General features: G+C 51.9%; 1 protein-coding gene across 1 annotated transcript in view; it reads right to left on the bottom strand.

The window, feature by feature from the left end:
• The window catches only part of GPAT2 (glycerol-3-phosphate acyltransferase 2, mitochondrial), a 47,763-nt gene extending 26,502 nt beyond the window's left edge, over positions 1-21,261 (bottom strand). The window contains exons 1-5 of the mRNA XM_024211608.3: positions 21,217-21,261; positions 6,641-6,812; positions 5,278-5,391; positions 4,801-4,874; positions 484-594 (exon numbers count right to left, since the gene is read on the bottom strand). Coding sequence (XP_024067376.1) covers positions 484-594; positions 4,801-4,874; positions 5,278-5,391; positions 6,641-6,709 — 368 coding nt within the window. The 5' untranslated portion in view covers positions 6,710-6,812; positions 21,217-21,261. The remainder of the gene's footprint in view (positions 1-483; positions 595-4,800; positions 4,875-5,277; positions 5,392-6,640; positions 6,813-21,216) is intronic.
• Between the last annotated feature and the right edge of the window lie 1,247 nt (positions 21,262-22,508).

The following is a 22,508-nucleotide window of genomic DNA, read 5'->3' as shown; positions in this document are numbered from 1 at the left end:
CAGATGCAAAATATTTCAAATTTTCGAATATCCAGATTTTTGATACAAAAATAAAACTTTTCCAAGGAAAGCAGACACTTTTCACAAAAATATTCAGTTAATCAAAAAACCAATTTTCCATTCAAAAAAATGTTGATCAAAATTTTTTAAACCAGCCCCACCTAACAGTTAGCACAGCCCTGGCGTCCTGCTGGAGAGGGCATAAGTTGCTGGATAGGGAATAGAACCCAGGAGTCCTTACTCAGATGCCCTCCCTGGCCTGAGGTTTATAGCCCCATGTCATTGGATCCTGCACTCAGTTCTACTTTATTCTGAAGGTGACAAGGGCTGCAGTCAGAACACCACAGACCCGGAGGCAGGATCCAAACATAGGGCTGGAATAGCATGGGGAACAGCTGAGAAAGGAGGGGAGATAAGAGCAAAACTCCAGTGCCAGCCCGTACGGTAAATAACCTCAGGTTGCTCTCACATGAGGAACGATACCTTTTGCTGCAGAAGATTCTCTCCTGGAGATCTCGCGGGGTCTCAGAATCAACTTTCCACTCGAGGATCGCAAGGAGGTAACAGAGTCTTCTTACCAGCCAGCCCCTGTACCTAGAGAGAGAGACACACTTCGCTAGGTAATTACGGAACCCATGGACATGTGATACATTACATGCATTCCATAATCCAGGTATATCCTTCCAGGGTACTACTAATACTTGTAAGCACTTGTATATAGCACTTTTCATATGTAGATCTCAAAGGAGGTCAGAATCATTATCCCCATGGGGAAACTGAGGCACCAAAAGGGGACGTGACTTGCCTAAGATCACACAGCAGGCCAGTGGCAGAGCTGGGAACAAAGCCAGGTTTCCTGCATCCAAGGCCACTTCTCTACCCACTAGGAAACACTGCTTCCCCATTGGGAGCCTATCCTTAATGGTGTAGGATCAGTCCCTGGACATGTCCCCTCGTTCAAGTGTTTCATTTTTTTAACAATCCCATCCCTCCTTTGCAACGTCCTCCCTTCCGGGAACGATTGACGTAGGTCAGCGCATGTTGGAACAAGTCTAATCTCAGTATTTAATCCTTAATGCACTGGTACTTGCCAGACCTCCAGCCAAATGATAGCTGAGATAACTTTTACCGTAGCATGGTCGAGTGGATCGCGCGCTGAACTGGGAACCAGAAGACCTGGGTTCTAGTCTCTGCTCTGCCACTAGCCTGCTGAATCAGCTCAGCTCTCTGGCCAAGTTTTTCAAAACCAACCTGTGACTGCAGATTCCTCATTTCTGGGCCTGACTTTCACAAAGAGCCAAACACCCGTCCTCTCAAAACTAGGCCCCTTTCACAAGCCTCAAGGTGGGGGCCCCAAAAATTGAGCTGGCCCCAAGTTTGCTGGTCATTTATGGACACCGTGGCCGCTGCGCCTCAATTTCCCAATCTGTAAAATGGGGCTAATGGTACTTGGTAAAGTGCTTTGAGATCTAAGGAGGAAAAGAGCTAGAGAAAAACCAAGTGCCTGTATGTATAGAAGTGACGCTCCCATGCTAAAAACATCTAAAAACCGTATTGATTTAGGGATCTCTCTCTCAACCATGAAACCACAGGTCTCGGAGCTTCCTTCTAGGAAAGGAGAACATCCAGGATGTCCCTGCATTGGCGGGGAGAGAAAAGGCATTTCCCCGCTCTCACTTTGGATCTCATGAAGGGCAAACGTTCCTGATATAAACTTTGCACTTCACTGTACCAAGACCCACGCCAGTGTCCTGTTAACATCACCCGAGACTGATGCAAGATTCCTGATGGCATCAGATCTCCAATCAGGCGTCCAGTCCTCAATCAGTACCAGGGAATGCTAAGAGACGAAAGGGCTTCGTTAATACCCAACATTTTGCAAGTCACCAGGGCAAGAAATGACGACTGAACCCCACTAGAAATACTGGAATCCCAGTGACAGAGGTTCCATTTCTCACCTGCCCATGGCTCTGACAAGATATCAGACACTAAACATCACACACGTCTGGTTACTATCTTGCGTTCCCGTCGCCCACCTGGTTTTAGCATCCGTAACTCGTGAAATGCTACGAGGCGAGATGAATTATTTAAACCCTTTCGAAAGCTGGAGCTGTGAGGTTTCAAGCAGCGGGAAGCACGGTGACCCCATTTGCAAGAGCGCTGAACGGACATGGATCCCACAGAAATTGACAGGAGCTGTCGCATGCTCCAAAATCAGCATTTGGAGAGTTAAACATCAGGGGACAAACCCTCCACCAGCGTAAATCGGGGGAGCTCCAGCAATCTCCATTGAAGCCAATGACTGACATCAGCCGAAGATCTGGACATGCGTTCGCAGTGGCGTAGCCAGCTTCTAAGAGGAGGGGGAGCAAACATAAAAAAGGCGCCCCCCTTGGCTCCTCCTCCGGCCGCTCCGCACCCCCCCATGGCTCCTCCTCCGGCCGCACCGCCCATCCCCACCCCCGCTCCTCCGGCCGTGCCCACCTGGAGCCATTCAGGCTATGAATCATTTTCACTGTATCCCAGCTTAATCAGGGCAGTGGAGTGATTAAATGCCCACCCTTTAGATTTGAAGCTAAGCAGGGCCCCTTTTACACTGAGGCCAGAAGAAAAATCATCTCTGTTCAGAATCTAGGAACTATCCTGGACCAGCTCAGGGGGCCAGCTGGTCCAGTGTCTAGTCTATGAGAGGGGCCAGAACAGAAACCAAAGGACTCCGAGGAAAGGGCAACCTGCCCCCTCCCCAAAAGCTGACAGCGATGAGCCTGCGAAGACTTTCTTTCCCAATGCAAAATTGTTCCGGACAGCTGCAGCCTGGCTCTGCCTAGTGACACTGAGAAGGTTCAGCACAGCGATTTCTCCCCGTCCTGGAAGTTGCCTCATGTGAGCGGAGCCAGCGGCCCTGACCCACCCCTGGCTGGGGCTGCCCTTTGTTCCGTGGCCCCAGAGCCAGCAGCTCCGCCTGGGGGGCTTCGCAGCAAGCCGGGACTGTTTTTAGTGGATCATTTCGAAGCGTCGGTCCGTCCGGGAGGGTCAGAGCTGGAGCTTCCTCTCGTGCGCTACACCTGCCTGCGCCCCTCACTGATCGCCCCCTGCACCACGATGACCAGAAGGGGGGGACGAGAGCTCGGGATGCCTTCGCCCCTGCTCCCGCAGCAACCGAGCGCTGCCCAGGGGCTCGGACGCGCCGAGGTGGGCGGGGAGCTGCAGCCTGCGGGCCCCTGTCCAGGCAGCTGTTCTTTACTGCGCTAGGACTCACTTTGCGTTGGGCGTGTTTCAGCGGCTCGCCCTCCAGCCAGCGGGCCAAGCCCTGCCCAGGAAACCCTCCCACCTGTCATGCCCCGCCCCCGCTCTGCCCTGCCGGTGCATCCCCAGCGTGTGTGCGGGGGGAAGAGACTCCCCTACTGAGCAACTTCCCTCCTCCCGCCCGGGTTCCCCTGGCAGCGGCAGCATGGCGTGGTGGGAGTTCAACTTGCTGCTCTACCTGGCGCTCTTCTTCCTCCTGCGCCTCCTCCTCGGCCTCCTGCTCTTCCTGCTCATCAAGCAGCTGAAGAACTCCGTGGCCAGCGGCTGGGCTCTGCAGCCGGGCTGCCCGTCCCTGCGGGAGCCCTGGGGCTCGTGCCGCGAGCAAGCCCTGTGATTCCGGCCCGCGGCAGGGTCCGGGCGCAGTCTGGAGATGGGTGTGGGGGGTCCCCACTGCAGGATGCCCCCCCATGGCTGCCGGCTGCACTGCGGGCCGCCAGCCTGCACCCCCCCCTCGCTCCTCTGGCTAGGGCTGCCGGGCTGCACTGCGGGCCGCATGCCGCGCCCCCTCGCCCCCCCCTCCCCCGCTCCTCCGGCCACTTTTGGAAAGACGGGGGAAGCGACTGCTTCCCCTGCACCCCACTAGCTACGCTACTGTGCGTACATCCAGATCCCTGCACTCTCAAGTGTGTGCACATGAGAGTGCAGGGGAAAGGAACCAGAATCACCTCGTTTTTAACGTCCTCAGTCACACAAACTGCCAGGGCTAGAAACAGCTTGGGCAGCCCTACCCAAAATGTTTTGTAAGCATTTCACAAATCATAGAATATCAGGGTTGGAAGGGACCTCAGGAGGTCATCTAGTCCAACCCCCTGCTCAAAGCAGGACCAACCCCAACTAAATCATCCCAGCCAGGGCTTTGTCAAGCCCGACCTTAAAAACCTCTAAGGAAGGAGATTCCACCACCTCCCTAGGTAACCCATTCCAGTGCTTCACCACCGCCGGTCCCAGGGAAGGGATCAGAATGAAAACTCTGATCTCTGAATACAACCTTCCACACCAGAGTGGGAATCTACACGTTTTGGTAACAACTAACTACTCGGTTGAATCTCTAGCCCCCTTTTGCTGCGGCTGTTACATGAAATTGGGGTGGGTGGGCGGATGGGAATGAATCAAATACTCTCCTCTCCGCTGTTAATAACACTTAGTCTTGATGGGCCTGCAGCTTTCAAAAGGCTTTACAAACAATCCTTAAAGCGATTTGTTATTAGACTAATTAGCAAGTGAGGCTAACTTATGAATCCTCCCATCACTCCAGTGAGGTAGAGAAATGAATATTATTCTTGCTTTTGTTCGGCGGGAGAAGCGACCAGCCCCGGATCCCCCGGCGAGTCCGTGCAGGGCTGGGGATAGAACCCAGGAGTCCTGGCTGCCAGGACTGGGCTCAGATCACATCTCCAGCGTGGAGATAACGTGAGAAGAGTGGTGCCCAGAAAATCGCCCCATTCCAACCCTCTCCTACCCTGCACCCCTTCCCCAGCCCCCTCCAACACTCACCTGGTGTCTTCCTCTGTCACCTGGAGAACATTGTGAAAGCCCAGGGAGGGAAGGTGCTTGTGGAAGGAGGATTGCTGAAAGCAATCAGAGGCACGGCCGTTAGTAGAAACACACCCTGAATAGCAGGGCCCCCCCTGGGAATTCACTCCTCTGCCAAGGATAACCCAGGAAACCTCCATCCCTGCCAGCGTTGGGAGGGCGAGTTCCTTCTCTCTTTGCCCTGCAGCTGCCGACAGCACCAGGTGCTGCCCAGAGGCCAGAATCTGCTTTGGTGCTGGTGAAAGGTGGCAGCTGGGAAGACCCAGAGACTGGAGGCTTCTGTGTAGCAATGGCACAAGATTCACAGACAACTGCCCCTGCCAATCTGCCCTAGCCCTGCCCAGGAGGGACCAACTCTAGGGGTAAGCCCTTATGAAAGCAGAAGCCACCAACCACCACCAGGCTGATCCCCTCCCTCTTCCAATCTCCCCTCCTTACCCAGCTCTTCGGGGTGCAGGTCTGACAGCAGCGCCCCATGAACGGGCGGTACTTGCCCAGAAAAGGGGTGATGATCTCCAGCTTCACCCCAAAGCCCGAAGGCCAGGTCTTCATCTGAGGAAGAGAGGAAACAAAGCCTGTTTCTTCCAACCTCCCGCCCACCCGAAACCCCAGCACGGGAAATAAAAGCTTGCAGCCCCATCGCCTTTCCAGGAGACAGGTTCCTAAATCACGTTGGCTGGGTCTTCACTGCCGCCTAGCTTTGATCATGGGGGAGTCACCTGGCTACCCCCGATCTTGAGAGATCGCAACCCCACCGCAGAGCTGCAGTTAGGTTCCGTGTGCTGCGGGCACGTTTCCTGTCCATGATATATGGAGATATGCCTATCTCATAGAACTGGAAGGGACCCTGAAAGGTCATCGAGTCCAGCCCCCTGCCTTCACTAGCAGGACCAAGTACTGATTTTTTTTACCCCAGATCCCTAAATGGCCCCCTCAAGGATTGAATTCACAACCCTGGGTTTAGCAGGCCAATGTTCAAACCACTGAGCTATCCCTCCCCATGCTGGTGCTGCACCCAGCCACAAAGACTTCTGGGGACATAGCCCATGGTTCATAGCAGCCGGCACCCTCGGCAGCACTCTAGGCTCCCTGCCGCAGGACGTTGTGGGACAACTCGTCTGTCCCCTCTGGGTGGAAATGGCCTGGCCCAGGGAAATTCATTCCCTGGCAGGGCCCCAGCAGGCCTGCTGCCCCCTCTTTGGTCTCAGAGGATCCCGCTCACCCTGGTTGTTAGGTGTGAAGAATGAGGCTTGCCAAGCCAAGTGGATTTGGATATTCAATTCCCCTTCGTTTGAATGGGAACATGGACGCTAAACCCCTTAGGCAACGTAGAAAATCTCAGCCCTCATCTGAAACAGAATGAGCCTTGGATTGGGGACCCATCCAGCCAGTGAGACCGAAGGCTTTCAGCACTCGCTGTCATGTGGTGCCTCTTGCAATAACACAGACGCTCTCCGCAGGCTCTGGAGCCTTTGCAGCCCCTAGGATCGCTCCTGCTCTGACTCCCACTGATAGCTCAGTGGTTTGAGCATTGGCCTGCTAAACCCAGGGTTGAGAGTTCAATCCTTGACAGGGCAAAAATCTGTCAGGGGATTGGTTCTGCTTTGAGCAGGGGTTAGACTAGATACCTCCTGAGGTCCCTTCCAACCCTGATATTCTATGATCTGAATAGATCCCAAGTGCCAGTCCCATCTGGATACACAGGAGTGACACTCGGTGTCCTTTATCCCCCTCCTCTGGGTTACAGCTCCCTCCCGCCCCGGCAGGGAGAGCGGTACCCTCCCTCCAAGGGATCCCGTACTTTTCTCTGGAGCAACTTCTCCTCAGCCAGCAGGATGCGGGCGGCAGAGTCCCGCTGGGTCAGAGCCATGGCTTGCCTCGATCTCAAAGCACAGGTGGGTGCGGGGTCTTGGGACCAGCAGCCCTGGTGGGAAAAGCAGCAGCGTCCACGGAGGGCAGCGTTCAAAGGGGAGCTGCAAAGACACAGACAAGAGGGTACCAGCTGGCGTGAGAGACGAGGAGGCACCAGGAGAAATCTCATCACCTGAAGCACCACTGAGAGGAAGGGCTGCCCAGCAGTTCAGTTGCTACTCCGGGATGCCAGCTCTGCCACAGAGGCCCTGTGGGACCTCGAGTAAGTCATTTAGATCTCTGCCTCAGTTTCCCATCTGTACACACAGCACTGCCCTGCTCTCAGACACTGCGGGCCTGCAATCTATAGAGCCACCCAGGCGCTGCTCAGGCAGGAAGAGATCGCCTGGAACGGACATTTTGCTGTCCATGAAATGGCCTGGCCAAATCCTGTGGCCAACACCTAATGCTTCAGAGGGAGGCAAACCACGCCTTGGCCAACAGTGCACTAAGGCCAGGAAGGCGGAGGTCATTATGGTGAAGAGGGGGATTGTATAAGGGACCCCTACAATGGCCCTGAATGGCCATTGCAGGTAGACCGTCAAGCACAAGCAATCACATTAACTCCCCACAGACGAGTTCACGAGCCTCTGAATTTGCCCTCTGGCTCGCTGCCTGGGAGATGGTCTTAGCCGGAGATGGGCAAGGCTGGGCCACAGATCCCCCGCGAGAGGAAAACTCCTTTCACAACTGGAGACCTCTCGAGGGGAAAGGCTAACTCCTCGGCTGAGAAATCAATTGTTCTGCAGCTCGTCTACCGCACAGAGAGGGAAAAAAACCCAGCAGTCAATGCGCCCAAAGCCCTGAGGAGAAGAGTTTATTCTCTTTGTAATTCAGCTCCAATATCGTTACAATTGACTTTTCCCTCCCACGCCCTCCTCGCTCTCACATGGAGACGCCAATCTCTACCAGGAAACTGCGTCTCCAGCCAACGGCACCCGGAGCACAGAGGCAGGGAGCCTGCCCCATGCTATGTCCCAGCCCGTGCTTGGCTCCACCAACCAAAGCCAACCCCTGGGAACATAAGGGCAGGACAAAGAGAGGGAAGCCCCGCAGGCAGGAGGATGGACTGAGACGGGGGAGACCTGGGCACTATCCCCGGCTCTGCCACTGACTCACTGTACGGCCTTGGGCAAGTCACTTCCCCAATCCGTGCCTCGGTTTCTCCTTATGCTTTGCCTATGTAGACGATAAGCTCTTCAGGGCATGTACAATAGCGCCCCCATACCTAGAATACAGAGTCAAACACAAGGAGAGCAAGTTTCCCCTTTACGATATTCTCCTAGCTCTTAAGAGACGCCATCCCGTCCCTTGGGATACAACTTCACAGCTTAACAGACCTTAACCGACACTCCCCTTTGTTAGTTCTATCCCATCCCTCCTACGGGTTACACACGCCAAAGAACCCACCCCTTCTTGGTGTTTGCACTCCTCCAAAGCCAGGCACTGGTAGGGGATAAGGGGGGAGGGGAGATTAAGTCAATCCCGCCAGCCCCTTAATCATTGCATTGACGGCTTGGCTCTGAACTCCCTCCAAGTCCCATTTGTTCCACCTGCTGGCGGCACCTGCTGGCGTTTTGTAAAGCAATCAGGGAGCAGAGCTGGACAGAAGGGCAAAGAGATTCAGGCTTCTTCTCTAGCATCAATGGGGCATCACAGCCTCTTTTTCTAACACCCACAAAGGGCTTGAAGAGCTGAGGGAAGGTCCTGTGGCCGGGGCACTGAAAGGGGATGCAGGAGACCTGGGATAGGCACTTCACCCCCACAGGCCAGGAGATGAATAAACCTTCCCTGGCCTTGTTTATTTGGAGCACAAACTCTTTGGGGGCGGGGACGGTTTCTCGCTACGTGAACAGGCAGCACCTAGCACAAGGAGGCCGTGTCTTAGCAGGTCTCAGCAATGGGCTACTGAGATACCATTAAAACAGAACATGGTTATTTGGGGCCATGGGGCCCAGGGTGTTAACCCCAGTGCCCGGGTCAGAGTCCCGCGTGGGTAATTCCAAGCTGCCTCCGCAGTAAAAAGACAGAATCCTGCTTCCTCAAACAGTAACAAGGGCTCACTGCCAACCAGCCATGGGAAGCACATGGTATCGCCTCGTGAATGCTCTGCACCAGTGCCCAGAGTTAAAGCGGCATAAGAGTTTCCATTCTAAGCCCTTGTTCCCACAGGCTGATCACTTTCTGAAACTTTCTCTCCCGCACACACACCTTGTAAGTTCCAAGCTTACGGCCCCGGATTCCACCCCTGCCTGGCCTCTGTGTGGAAACAAATCCCATTTGCTCACAGAATCTGGCGCAAGGGCGTACTCACTCAAAATGATTTTTAAAAATATGCGTGGGTCTCGTCCTTTAACATACAGTTGCTCTGTTACAAAAGAAATAAAAGTTTCACACACACACACCCTTTCCCCTCTGTAACAAAACTTTCAGGACTACCCTCCCGCGTCTAGCCACAAAAAAATAGGGTGGTCACCCCCTATTCTAACTTGTCGGGCCACCCAGGTTCAGACCCTGGGGTTGAACCCAGTATTTCCCAAACTTTTGAAAACTGAGTCCTCCCCACGCCCCAAACAAGGAAATGAAACCAATCGCATCCCACTTGCAACCCTCTCACATTCCCCCGGGGAACCACTGGCATAAATCTTCATACGGTCCTTCCTCTTCTTTCTTACACATCACCATTGACATCTGAGTCAGCCCCCACTGGAACAAATGGGGCAGTTCGCACATCTGAGCAATGGTTTCAGGCTCTCTGCAAATTCAGGCAGGCATCTCGCCATCGGTTACACTCAGTTCACACCTTGAAGGTTTCCCTCTCAAGTCTAAAAACTAGAGACTTACTTTAAAAAAAAAAAGAAAAAAGAAAAGTTGAGACCCTGGAGAACAATGGAGAGGTCCGTCCATACCCTCCCCGCCCCCCTAAGTCTCCTTTGTGCTCTCATTTTGGAAAACACTGGTTTAAGCAAAAGCCCCCTGTTATGTTTTTACTATCATGCAGACAACAACGCCTTCTGTTATTCCCTTCTTCCCCCACAACACACACACGGGACAGCTGTCCCAACACCTTGCAAACGGCAACTGCGGCACTATACACACACTACACTGTGGAAGATCCATGCAAGCAGCCCACGATCTAACATATGTTCTTTGTCCTTATTGAGCTGACAAGCAAGGCGCGCTTGCACAAGGCTGCATAATTGCTCCCAGAAATGAAACATTTAAAATGAAAACAAGGTGAAGAATTCGCAGTCCCTGCCAAGGTATCTGTACAGCACAAGACTGCAGAATCAGGCTGTATATTTGTGGGAATCGGGGGTGGGGGGGAGCTCCCAGCTGCGCCTCTGACCGCATGCGTGATCTTGGACAAATCACCTTAGGCCTTGATTCTCAGATATGCTGAGCTAGCTGCAGTTAAGGGGAGCTGCGGCTGCTCAGTGTCTCTGAAAATATGGCCCTGGGTCTCTCTGTGCCTCAGTTCCCCCTCTGCACAAATAGGGAGAACACTTTCTTAGCGCACAGGGAGTGTTAGCAGAGCAACCTCATTTATGTACGTGAGATGCTCAGATACTATAGAGACGGGACCATGGAAGAACTTAGGCTTGGAGAGATTCCTTAGTCTCGTCCGTTAGTTTAAGCCATATATTTGGAGATGCCGGGAATACCTAGTGGACAGAGCACTGGACTGGGAGTCAGGAGACCCAGGTTCTATTCCCAGCTCTGCCGGTGACTTTGGGCAAGTCACGTCCCCCTCCCTGCCTCAGTGTCCCCACCCACCTTTTGTCTCTTGAGACTCTATGGCCTCTGGGGCAGTCTCTCGCTGTGTGAATGTACAGCACCTGGCATGTGGGGGCCCTGATCTCTAGCGCTACTATAATACGTTAGTACCGTGCTTAGCACACTGGGGTCCTGCTCAGTGCAGAGGTACGTATATGGCTCCCATTACCTAATAGCTGAGTGCCTCATGTTCTAACATAATGATTCTCCCCCACCTCTGTGAGGCAGGGCAGGACTGGTATTCCCATTGTACAGAAGGGGAAGTGAGGCCCAGAGAGGCTACACAGGAAGTCTGTGGCGGAGTCGGGGTTCAAACCCAAATCAAGTCCCAGGCTAGCACCCTACCCAATAGGCCATCTTTCCTCTCCTGCGGCTCATCGCACGCCTGCAATGCAAATCACAAAATATTCAATCCCTTCATATCGATTCCTAGGAGTCCAGAGATCATCAGCCAGTATTTGCATGAAAAACATCACCGCCACTGAAGCTAAACCCACCAGCCGAGCCCTCAGCGCACAAGGAGATAGAACTGACATACAGTGCAGCTCCGCTCCTGAGCAGGCCAGTAATCCCACTACTGAATCTTCCCAGACCATCTGCTGAGCACCTCCAATAGGGAAGTTCAGTGGATAGAGGTTAGTCTGGGGAAAAAGATTATAACTGGATCATCACCCAGATGATCTTGCCTATAAGGGAAAGATTTAAGTCCTCCCCCTCCCCACCCCCGTTGCTGCTTCTGCAAAATCTGTCGCTCTGAATATCCGTAAAGCGCTACAGCTTAAATTCTCAGTGTTTAGTGTCTTTCATGGCATTTCTCAGGCCTCTCCCAAGCAGCTGGGTATGTCACCTCCTTTCTAACATCCCAGTAAAAGCAACTATGCCGGGGAACCTATTATTCCACGCTAAATGGCACTTGTGTTTTACCCGTGTTCCCAGAGAGTACCAGGGCCCTGGGCCTAGACAATGCCCCAAACCATGCATACCAGAGACTTAAGAGTCAGATTTCAAGGCTAGAAGGACCTTTACGATCATCTAATCTGACCTCCTGCATAACCCCGGCTATAACATTTCGCGCAGTGACGGCTGCATCCAAATCACTCCTCGCGGTCCCAGCTGGAGCATATCTGACATTCCTCCAAATGTCAATAAAACTCTGCCTGAAATACAGCATCTCAGAAACAGTTCTATAAAGGGATTCTTGAGACTTTCAACGCAACATTTAGACTTGGGGGAAAGTGCCAGGGCAATCTAACACCGGTAGGAATTGTTTTAATCTGTTAGCCAATATGTATTTGTTATAGGTATCACACACTATATGAATCTGTATTACACATTACATTACAGATGTAATATGTCAGCACATATTTGAATGGTCTTCTGCTTACTCTTATTCACTTATGCTAAGTATCCCAGAGCATTTTGCAAAGCTGAAGTCAGCTTTGGAGCTAGCAAGTATGAAATCTGCCAAAGTCAAGACACAATTTGTTCTATAGCTTAGTACAGGTACCGACACAGGCAACTGCTTCGGAATGTAGCATTCAAAATGAAGATAAGAAAAATACAGAATAAAACCACCAGTTAAGGAACTGCTACATACTGGTGGGTTGGGTTTTAGTGACATAACTTGTAAAACCACACTATAAATATAGCTAGTTTAAATGCACATTTCAGAAGCATGCCTTTTGGGTCAGGGGAACATGCTGCAAGATAAGAATTGCTTCGCAGGCGGAGGGTACGTCTGCTTTTTGTATTGTACCGTTTTATCTGTAGACAATACGTTTGCCTACGTTTGGTGATTTGGTCTCTTGAACGTTTTTAATAATGAACCATGAATGTAGTCAAAACAATTAGCTACGCTTTTAGTCAATATAGTTTGGGGAGCCAGAGAGGAGCCCATTAGCCAAGCATTAGTCAAAGCAATCTGGCACAGGGTCACAACCTGGCCATTTGGATTTGGGATAGTAATCTTGTAAAGGATGGACTTTCGCAGGTATGGGTCCTAAGTACACTTGCAGCAGGATAGCGCTACTTTGACAAATAACTGGTTAACAAAGTTTACAGAAAGCAAAAACTGCTTTCTGGGCATAAAGCCATGCCTTAAGAACACATAAAGATTGATTACAAGCAAACCGTTCCTTTTTGGGAACAAAGCAGCATGGCTGACAACAGGAAATAATTAAACGAGCACTAAGTCGTCTAACTACAACAGGCCAATATTTTCAAATATGTGTACCTAAAGCTAGGCATCTCCATCTCTATTTTAGCACCCCAGTCCTGTAAATAATACTGCTACTCAGCTCTTCTATAGCGCTTTTCATCCACGGATCTCAAAGTGCTTTACAAAAGAGGTCAGTACCATTATCCCCAAGCTACAGATGGGGAAACTGAGGCACAGGGCGGCAACGTGACTTCCCCAAGGTCACCCAGCAGGCCACTGGTAGAGCCAGGAACAGATTCCAAGTATTTCAAGTTCTCACTAGGCAACACAGCCCAATGGCAGCTGGCTTCAATGGGGCTACTCACAGGGCATAAAATTAAGCATGTGCTTATTTCTTTGCAGGATCAGGGTCTTAGGTAGCAAAATAAGTGGCCTGATTTCAGAGATACTGGACTCCCTTCAGTTTCAATGCAAGGTAGGTTAAGACTTATCTATGCATTCAAGGCCCCAATCCTGTAATTTACATGTGGACAGATCCCTGTCTTCTGCAGAGTTCCATGCAGATGAAGCAATCTGTCCGCACATTGTCAATTGCAGAACTATGGTCTAAATAGGGATCTGGATACCTCGTTTTAAGGCACCCGAGTCTGAAAATTAGACATCAAAATGTGGAAGAGTTTTAGCCTCATACACTTTCCCTTTTTTGCAAATGATTTTGCTAGCCCATAAACCAGAAAAACACCTTTTTTAACATCAAAGCACAATTTATTAAAGCGAGGAAGAAAGAAACCTCTCAACAGCCTAATAGATACAAAAATGTAAATAATAATAATAAATAAAAAAAGAAATGGGAGAAAGTCCCCAAGAAACATGCTCACTTAGTGAAATATTAATATAAAAAAATCCATTGAGAAGAGTTTTGATTTAAGCATTCCTGCTGCAGTGTCTGCAACCCAAACATTGCAGCATCGTGCTAGCACATGGGAGCCAGAAAGCAAAAATCAGCCAGAAACAAAGAACCTATTGTCCAAATTGACTAACACATAAAAGGATAAAAAAAGGTAACGACCTAAAAGATGAAATGTAGCTTAAATACTGTGAGTGGTTTCTTCGTAAGAATTTGTTACTATTAACACAGGATAGGACATTGGTTATATAATTTTTGGAAGGCAGAAGGATTGGGCAAGTCACGTCAACTCTCTTGCCTCAGTTTCCCCTCCCACTCTGTGTCTGCCTTATCTAACTTCTTCAGTCTCTTGCTGTGTTCGTGTACAACATCCTAGTACAATGGGGCCAGTTCTCAGTTAGGGCTTTGTATAACTGTAATACAAAAATAAACAAAAAGAACAGGAGTACTTGTGGCACCTTAGAGACTAACAAATTTATTTGAGCATAAGCTTTCATGGGCTACAGTTGCATCCGAAGAAGTGGGTTTTAGCCCACGAAAGTTTATGCTCAAATAAATTTGTTAGTCTCTAAGGCTATGTCTACACTACAGAATTAGGTCGGATTTATAGAAGCCGGTTTTATAGAAACCGGTTGTATGCAGCCGATTGTGTGTGTCCTCACCTAAAATGCTCTAAGTGCATGAAGTCGGCGGACCGCGTCCACAGTACCGAGGCTAGCGTCGACTTCCGGCGCATTGCACTATGGTACCTATCCCACAGTTCCCGGAGCCTCCGGCGCCCATTGGAATTATGGGTTGAGATCGCAATGCCCGGATGATGCAAAGCAGTGCCGCGAGGGGTTCTGGGTACATTGCGTCAGGCCCCTCCCCCGCCGTCACAGCAACGGCAGACAATAGATTCGCGCCTTTTTACCTGGGTTACCTGTGCAGACAACATACCACGCCAAGCATGGAGCCCGCTCAGCTCAGCTTACCGTCACCATATCTCTTCCGGGTGCCGGCAAACGTGGGACTGCATTGCTAAACAGCAGCAGCAGCTTACTGCCTTTTGGCGGTAGACGGTGCAGCATGACTGGTAGCCTTCATTGGCGATCTGGGTGCAGGCAGCTGTGGGGCTGGCAGCCGTGGGGCTGCATTGCACCAGCCCCTTGCCTTTTGGTAGAAGATGGTTTATTACGACTGGTAACCGTCGTCGTCGTACTGCAGTGGCTGTCGATCATGGGCACCCGGGCAGACAATGATGGTTATCAGTCATAGTATGCTATTTTCTGCCAGGCGCCCTGCTGGCTCATTGCACGTTAGCAGAGTCGTAGTATGCTATTTTCTGCCAAGTGCCCAGTATTGTCTGCTAAGCACCCAGAAGAGGCCGATGGTGATCTGGGTGCTGGCAGACATGGGGCTGGCAGACGTGGGGCTAGATTGCTACACAGCAGCAACCCCTTGCCTTTTGGCAGAAGATAGTATATTATGACTGGTATCCATCGTTGTCACACTGCAGTGGGTATCATATTGTGCAGTAGACCTGAAGGCTTACTGCCAAGCGCCCAGTATTTGCTGCCAAGCACCCAGAAAATGCCAAGGGCTATCAGTCATGCTGCGCCGTCGTCTTAAGATGTAAAAAATAGATTTATTCTCCATTCATTTGCTTCCCCCCTCCCTCCTGCTAAACCCAGGCTTTTGAGTTCAATCTTTGGGGGGGGGGGGCATTCTGTGTGACAGTTGTTTGTGTTTCTCCCTGATGCAACCCCACCTTTCTTGATTTTCATTCCCTGTACCTGTACGCGGTGTCACTCGCCCCTCCCTCCCTCTCTCCCTCCCTCCCTTCTTCCCCTGGTCCGTCAGATACTACTTTCGTGCCTTTTTTCAGACCAGACGCCATAGCCAGCACTGGGATCATGGAGCCCGCTCAGATCACCGCGGCAATTCTGAGCACTATGAACACCACGCGCATTGTCCTGGAAAACATGCAGAGCCTCCTGGACATGCCAAAGCCAAACCAGGACCAGCTGAGGAGGAGGCGATTGCAGCGCGGCGACGATAGTGATGAGGAAATTGACATGGACCTCTCACAAGGCACAGGCCCCAGCAATGTGGAAATCCTGGTGTTACTGGGGCAGGTTCATGCCGTGGACCGCCGATTCTGGGCCCGGGAAACAAGCACAGAGTGGTGGGACCGCATCGTGTTGCAGGTCTGGGACGATGCCCAGTGACTGCGAAACTTTCGCATGCGTAAGGGCACTTTCATGGAACTTTGTGACTTGCTTTCCCCTGCCCTGAAGCGCCAGAATACCAGGATGAGAGCAGCCCTCACAGTGGAGAAGCGAGTGGCGATAGCCCTGTGGAAGCTTGCAACGCCAGACAGCTACCGGTCAGTCGGGAATCAATTTGGAGTGGGCAAATCTACTGTGGGGGCTGCTGTGATCCAAGTTGCCAGGGCAATGAGAGACCTGGTGATATCAAGGGTAGTGACTCTGGGAAACGTGCAGACCATAGTGGATGGCTTTGCTGCAATGGGATTCCCAAACTGTGGTGGGGCCATAGACGGAACCCATATCCCTATCTTGGCACCGGCGCACCAAGCCGCCGACTACATAAACCGCAAGGGGTACTTTTCAATGCTGCTGCAAGCCCTGGTGGATCACAAGGGACGTTTCACCGACATCAACGTGGGCTGGCCGGGAAGGGTACATGATGCTCGCGTCTTCAGGCAGTCTCTTCTGTTTCGAAAGCTGGAGGAAGGGACTTTCTTCCCGGACCAGAAAATAAGCATTGGGGATGTTGAAATGCCTATCGTGATCCTTGCGGACCCAGCCTACCCCTTAATGCCATGGCTCATGAAGCCGTACACAGGCAGCCTGGACAGTAGTCAGGACCTGTTCAACTACAGGCTGAGCAAGTGCCGAATGGTGGTGGAATGTGCATTTGGCCGTTTAAAAGCGCGCTGGCGCAGCTTACTGACTCGCTCAGACCTTAGCGAAAAGAATCTCCCCATTGTTATTGCTGCTTGCTGTGCGCTCCACAATATCTGTGAAAGTAAGGGGGAGACATTTATGGCGGGGTGGGAGGTTGAGGCAAATCGCCTGGCCGCTGATTACGCGCAGCCAGACACCAGGGCGGTTAGAGGAGCACAGCAGGGCGCGGTGCGCATCAGAGAAGCGTTGAAAACCAGTTTTGTGACTGGCCAGGCTACGGAGTGAAACTTCTGTTTGTTGCTCCTTGATGAACCCTCTGCCCCTCCCCCACCACCCTGTTAACTCTACTTCCCTGCAAACCAACCACCCCACCCTCCCCTACTACCCTCCCCCCTTCGAGCACCACTTGCAGAGGCAATAAAGTCATTGTTGCTTCACATTCATGCATTCTTTATTAATTCAGCACACAACTAGGGGGATAATTGGAAAGGTAGCCCGGGATGGGTGGGGGAGGAGGGAAGGAAAAGGACACACTCCAATTTAAAACTTTAAAACTTATTGCTATGGAAATCATCTAGGGTGGAGTGAGTGGGTGGCCGAAGGCCCCCCCCACTGTGTTCTTGGGCGTCTGGGTGAGGAGGCAATGGGACTTGGGGAGGAGGGCTGCTGGTTACAGAGGGGCTGTAGCGGCGTTCTCTGCTCCTGCTGCCTTTCCTGCAGCTCAACCATACGCAGGAGCATATCACTTTGATGCTCCAGCAGCCGGAGCATCGACTCTTGCTTTCTGATTACAAGTTGACGCCACCTCTCCTCTTCAGCCCGCGTTTCAGCACGCAACTTCTCCTCTTCAGCCCGCGATTCAGCACGCCACCTCTCCTCTCGCTCATATTGGGCTTTTTTAAAATCAGTCATTGACTGCCTCCACGCATTCAGCTGTGCTCTGTCAGCGTGGGAGGCAGTCTGAAGTTCAGTAAACATTTCGTCACGCGTCCTTCGCTTCCTTCTTCGAATATTCACTAGCCTCTGCGAAGGAGTAAGATTTGCAGCTGGTGGAGAAGGGAGAGGTTGTTAAAAAAGATACATTTTAGAGAACAATGGGTAGACTCTTTCACGTTAGATTTTGCTGTTCACAACATCACACAGCACATGTGCTTTCGTTACAAGGTCGCATTTTTCCTCTTATATTGAGAGTCTCCTGGTTTGGTGTGAGAGATCACTCACGCAGTGCCAGGACACAGATTTCAGCTTGCAGGCAGCCATGGTAAGACATATAGTCTTTGGGCTTTTTTAACCTTCTTAACATGTGGGGATGGTTTCAAACAGTTCTGCCCTCATTTCCCATACCAAGCACCCGTGCCATTTAAAATGGGTTTGCAATGTAAAAGGAGGGGCTGCGATTTCAGGTTTAACATGCAGCACAAACCCAACTAACTCCCCTCCCCCCACACACCCAATTCTCTGGGATGGTCACTTCAACCCCCCCCCCCACCGCGTGGTTAACAGCGGGGTATATTTCTGTTCAGCAGAGCAGGAAGGGGCACCTCTGAATGTCCCCTTAATAAAATTGCCCCATTTTAACCAGGTGACCGTGAATGATATCACTCTCCTGAGGATAACAAAGAGAGATAAGGAATGGATGTTGTCTGCATGCCAGCAAACACCGGGACCATACGCTGCCATGCTTTGTTATGCAATGATTCCAGACTACGTGCTACTGGCCTGGCGTGGTAAAGTGTCCTACCATGGCGGACGGGATAAGGCAGCCCTCCCCAGAAACCTTTTGCAAAGGCTTTGGGAGTACATGAAGGAGAGCTTTCTGGAGATGTCCCTGGAGGATTTCCGCTCCATCCCCATACACGTTAACAGACTTTTCCAGTAGCTGTACTGGCCGCGATTGCCAGGGCAAATTAATCATTAATCATTAAACACGCTTGTTTTTAAACCATGTGTAATTTTTGCAAATGTACACTCACCAGAGGTCCCCTGTGTGCCCTCAGGGTCTTGGGTCAGTTCGGGGGTTACTGTTTCCAGGTCCAGGGTGACAAACATATCCTGGCTGTTGGGGTAACTGGTTTCTCCGCTTCCTTGCTGCTGTGAGCTATCTATGTTCTCTCCATCCTCATCTTCCTCGTCCGCCGAACCCGCTTCCCCGTTTGCAGAGAGGGACTCATAGAACACGCTTGGGCTAGTGGTGGCTGCACGCCCTAGAATGGCATGCAGCTCCGCGTAGTAGCGGCATGTTTGCGGCTCTGCCCCGGACCTTCCGTTTGCGTCTCTGACTTTGTGGTAGGCTTGCCTTAGCTCCTTAATTTTCACGCGGCACTGCCGCGCGTCCCTGTTATGGCCTCTGTCCTTCATGGCCTTGGAGATCTTTTCTAATGTTTTGCCGTTTCTTTTACTGTTTCGGAGTTCGGCGAGCACTGCTTCATCTCCCCAGATGGCGATCAGATCCTGTACCTCCCGTTCGGTCCAGGCTGGAGCTCTTCTGCGATCCTGGGACTGGGACTGGGACTCCATCATGGTTACCTGTGCTGATGGGCTCTGCATGGTCACCTGTGCTCTCCACGCTGAGCAAACAGGAAATGAAATTCAAACGTTCGCGGGGCTTTTCCTGTCTACCTGGCCAGTGCATCTGAGATGAGAGTGCTGTCCAGAGCGGTCACAATGAAGCACTGTGGGATAGCTCCCGGAGGCCAGTAATGTCGAATTCCGTCCACACTAACCCAATTCCGACCCCCTAAGGCCGATTTTATCGCTAATCCCCTTGTCGAGGTGGTGTTAGGAAACCGGTTTAAAGGGCCCTTTAAGTCGACAGAAAGGGCTTCGTAGTGTAAACGTGTCCAGGCTTAAGTCGATTTAACGCGGCTAAAGTCGACCTAAACTCGTAGTGTAGACCAGGCCTTAGATACCACACTCCTGTTCTTTTTGCGGATACAGACTAACACGGCTGCTACTCTGAAACAAAAATAAACAACCACCATTTTAATCTGATTGTGTCCCTTTAAAGTTGGGGGGGGGGGGGAAACCACTTTCTGTGGCAAAGCTCTATTTTCAATAGCTTAGAACTTGCTCCCCAGAAAAAAAAATGATTTGGGGTCTGAAATTTCTCCTGCTTATTTTTACAGCGATCTGGGCCATGGTCCTGCAAAACACTTAACCCGTGAATAGCCTGGCAGAGGTCCCCGAGGTGGAGAGCTACTAATACTTATATTGTCCGCTCGGTGTTTGCACAGCCCCTAGTACAGCGGGGTCCTCGGCCATGACCACGGCTCCTGGGTGCTGGACAGTATAAATAACAACTAATAATAATACGTGTGTGTAAGTGTTTGCATGAACGGCACCTTATTTTGGAAGCTTTCGGCCATTTTTCAGTTATTCAAGCGCAGAGCTGGGGAGAGGGTAGCAGGACGGGTGGTTAGATCAGTTAAGAAAGCGTAAGGCTGAGTTTAAGAATAAGAATTTTCATGGCACGCCGATCTCTGAAAAACCGCCTCTCTTTTCAGCCGCCACACAGGGGTCGTACACCCCGTGCTAAGGCCCTTTCGGAGGAACGCACAGTTCGCCTCGTTTGAAAGGATCCGATTCAGAACGATAGAGGCTGAGGGATTTGGAAATAGCACGGTAGCAGCATTACAGGCACCCGTTATTTTCCTTCACACTTCGGCATACAAAGAAACAGTATGATTACGTGTATTGCAGTAACGACTGGCAGCTAAGTCACGGCCCATGACCCCACCGTGCAAGGCACTGTACAAACACAGAACAAAATGGTGGTCCCTGCCCCCCCCAAAGCAGACAATCTAAGGGTACATCCACATAACACAGGACAGCTATACCATAGATGCTTCCTACATCGATGGAAGGGGGTTTTCCATCCTCTCCGAGAGGCGGTAGCTAGGTCAACAGAATAATTCTTCAAAATTCTGCACAGCCCTCAGCAATGTAGCTAGGCTGATCCAATTTGTAGGTGTAGCCCAGACTCAAGGAACAAGTTATACACTTTACAGCACCTGAGTCCTAGGCAGCAGGCTGGAATCATCGCACTAACAAATGGAGCCCTATGGAATATACGACCTGGTGAAGGGCAGGGGGTCCAGGGGAGGGGGTCCCAGAGACTGTATGTGGCTTGGCAGAGCAGGGGAGGGGTACATGGCCCAGTGGAACTGGAGAGGGGGCAGTGGGTCCCATGCACAGTACGTGGCCTGGTAGAGCAGGGATGAGGAGGTCCCAGACACTGTAGGTGGAGCAGAGAAGGGGCCAGGGGTCCCATACACAGTACATTGCCCAGTGGGGCAGGCAGGGCAGGGCCCGTGTCCAGTGCAGGGTCCAATGGGGCAGGGAGGAGGTGGGGGGCCAGGGGGCACGGTGTGGGGCAGGGAGGGGGCAAGGGGTCCCGTGCAAGGGATGGGGCTCAGGGGGGCAGGGAGGGGGCCGTGCACAGGGGGGCAGGGGGTTCCATACACAGTACACGGCCCAGTGGGGCAGGGAGGGGGCAGGGTGGGGCCCGTGTCCAGTGCAGAGCCCGATAGGGAGGGGGCAGGGGGCCCGGTGCCACGGTGTGGGACCCGGGGGGCAGGGAGAGGGCGGGGACCCGGGGCAGGGAGGGGGCCGTGCACGGGGCGGGGCACAGGGGGCGAGGCGGGGGTCCCATACACAGTACATGGCCCGGACCCCCGAGCCGATGCTGCGGTCCGGCCCCGGCGTGCGCTCACCCAGGCCCCGCTCCAGCCGCCGCCGCCTCCCTCCACGTGCGCGGCCGGCAGAGCCCGCCCGGGAGCCGCAGCAGCTGCAGCCTCCTGCCCGGAGCACGCTCGGTCCCCGCCCCCCCAACACCCGCGCCGGCGGGACCCTGGGCTGGCCCCGAGCCAGAGCCTGGCCCCGGTTCAGCGCTGGGAGGCTCTGACCTGCCTGCGTGGTGCCCATCACTGGGGCATCTGGGCAGGAGCTGGATTATGGGGGGAAGCAAAATATATTCGACAGACCTCATGTTCCCCCACCTTCCTCTCTTTTCATTGCCCCCCCCCCCAGCAGGGAAGGAAGGAGGGGAGGGGGTTTTCCCTCCTGGTTTGCAGGAAGGGATTGTATATCGGGGTGGTTGGTTGTTTTGGGCAAGGAATTTTGCAATTTGCCTGCGTCGGTTTCCCCATCTAGGGGCAACACCATTGTAAAGTGTGTTTTTACCTCCTCGCGTGGGCCCAGATCATTAAAAGGTCCCAACTTCCACTGATTTCACTGTTCGGAGCCTGAAGGCCTTGAAGGATTTGGGCCTTGGTTGTATGTTACCGATCTAGGGGAACGTGCTACATCATGGGGCTATTAAGGTAAAGGTTTTCAAGGAGCCCCATTAAAAGGAAGACTCGAACATGCACGTCACACAGTTTCACAGGTGCAGTCCATACTAATAAACAATACTGATCCGCTAGGGTAACTTTCATTTCAGGCGCTCAAAGGCCTTTACAAACCACATTAATTAAGCTTCATATTATTTGCATTACAATAGTGCTGAGAGATCCCCATCAGAGATAAGCCAGTCCCTGTCCCAGAGAATTTACAAGCTAGTTTTGCAATATCCTCCTAAGTACAGTACTGCAGTGAAATCTGCACAAAGCACTAAGAACATAAGAACAGCCATACTGGATCAAACGAAAGGTCCATCTAGCCCAGTGTCCTGTCTGCTGACAGTGGCCAATGCCAGGTGCCCCAGAGGGAATGAACAGAACAGGTAATCACCAAGTGATCCATCCCCTGTCACCCATTCCCAGCTCCTGGCAAACAGAACTAACTTTAGAAATCACCCTCTGTAAAGCAGTTAATGTACTTTATGAAGGAAGAAGTCTCTGTCTCCATCTCAAACTTCACTGAAACAGATTCTGCTTTGATGAAATAGCATCTTTCAACCAACTCGGCTTCTCTTCCTGGCAACCAGGGCCCAATACAACAAATTAAATTGTGCACTAAAACTCTTAGAAGAAATGACAAACTTGTGCAACAGAGCCCTTTCTAT

This window comes from Terrapene carolina, unplaced genomic scaffold (assembly GCF_002925995.2).
Source record: "Terrapene carolina triunguis isolate 2854851 unplaced genomic scaffold, T_m_triunguis-2.0 Scaffold53, whole genome shotgun sequence".
Classification (NCBI taxonomy): Eukaryota; Metazoa; Chordata; order Testudines; family Emydidae; genus Terrapene; species Terrapene triunguis.
Note: the sequence above shows the minus strand (reverse complement) of the source record. Positions and strands in the feature narration are given on the sequence as shown.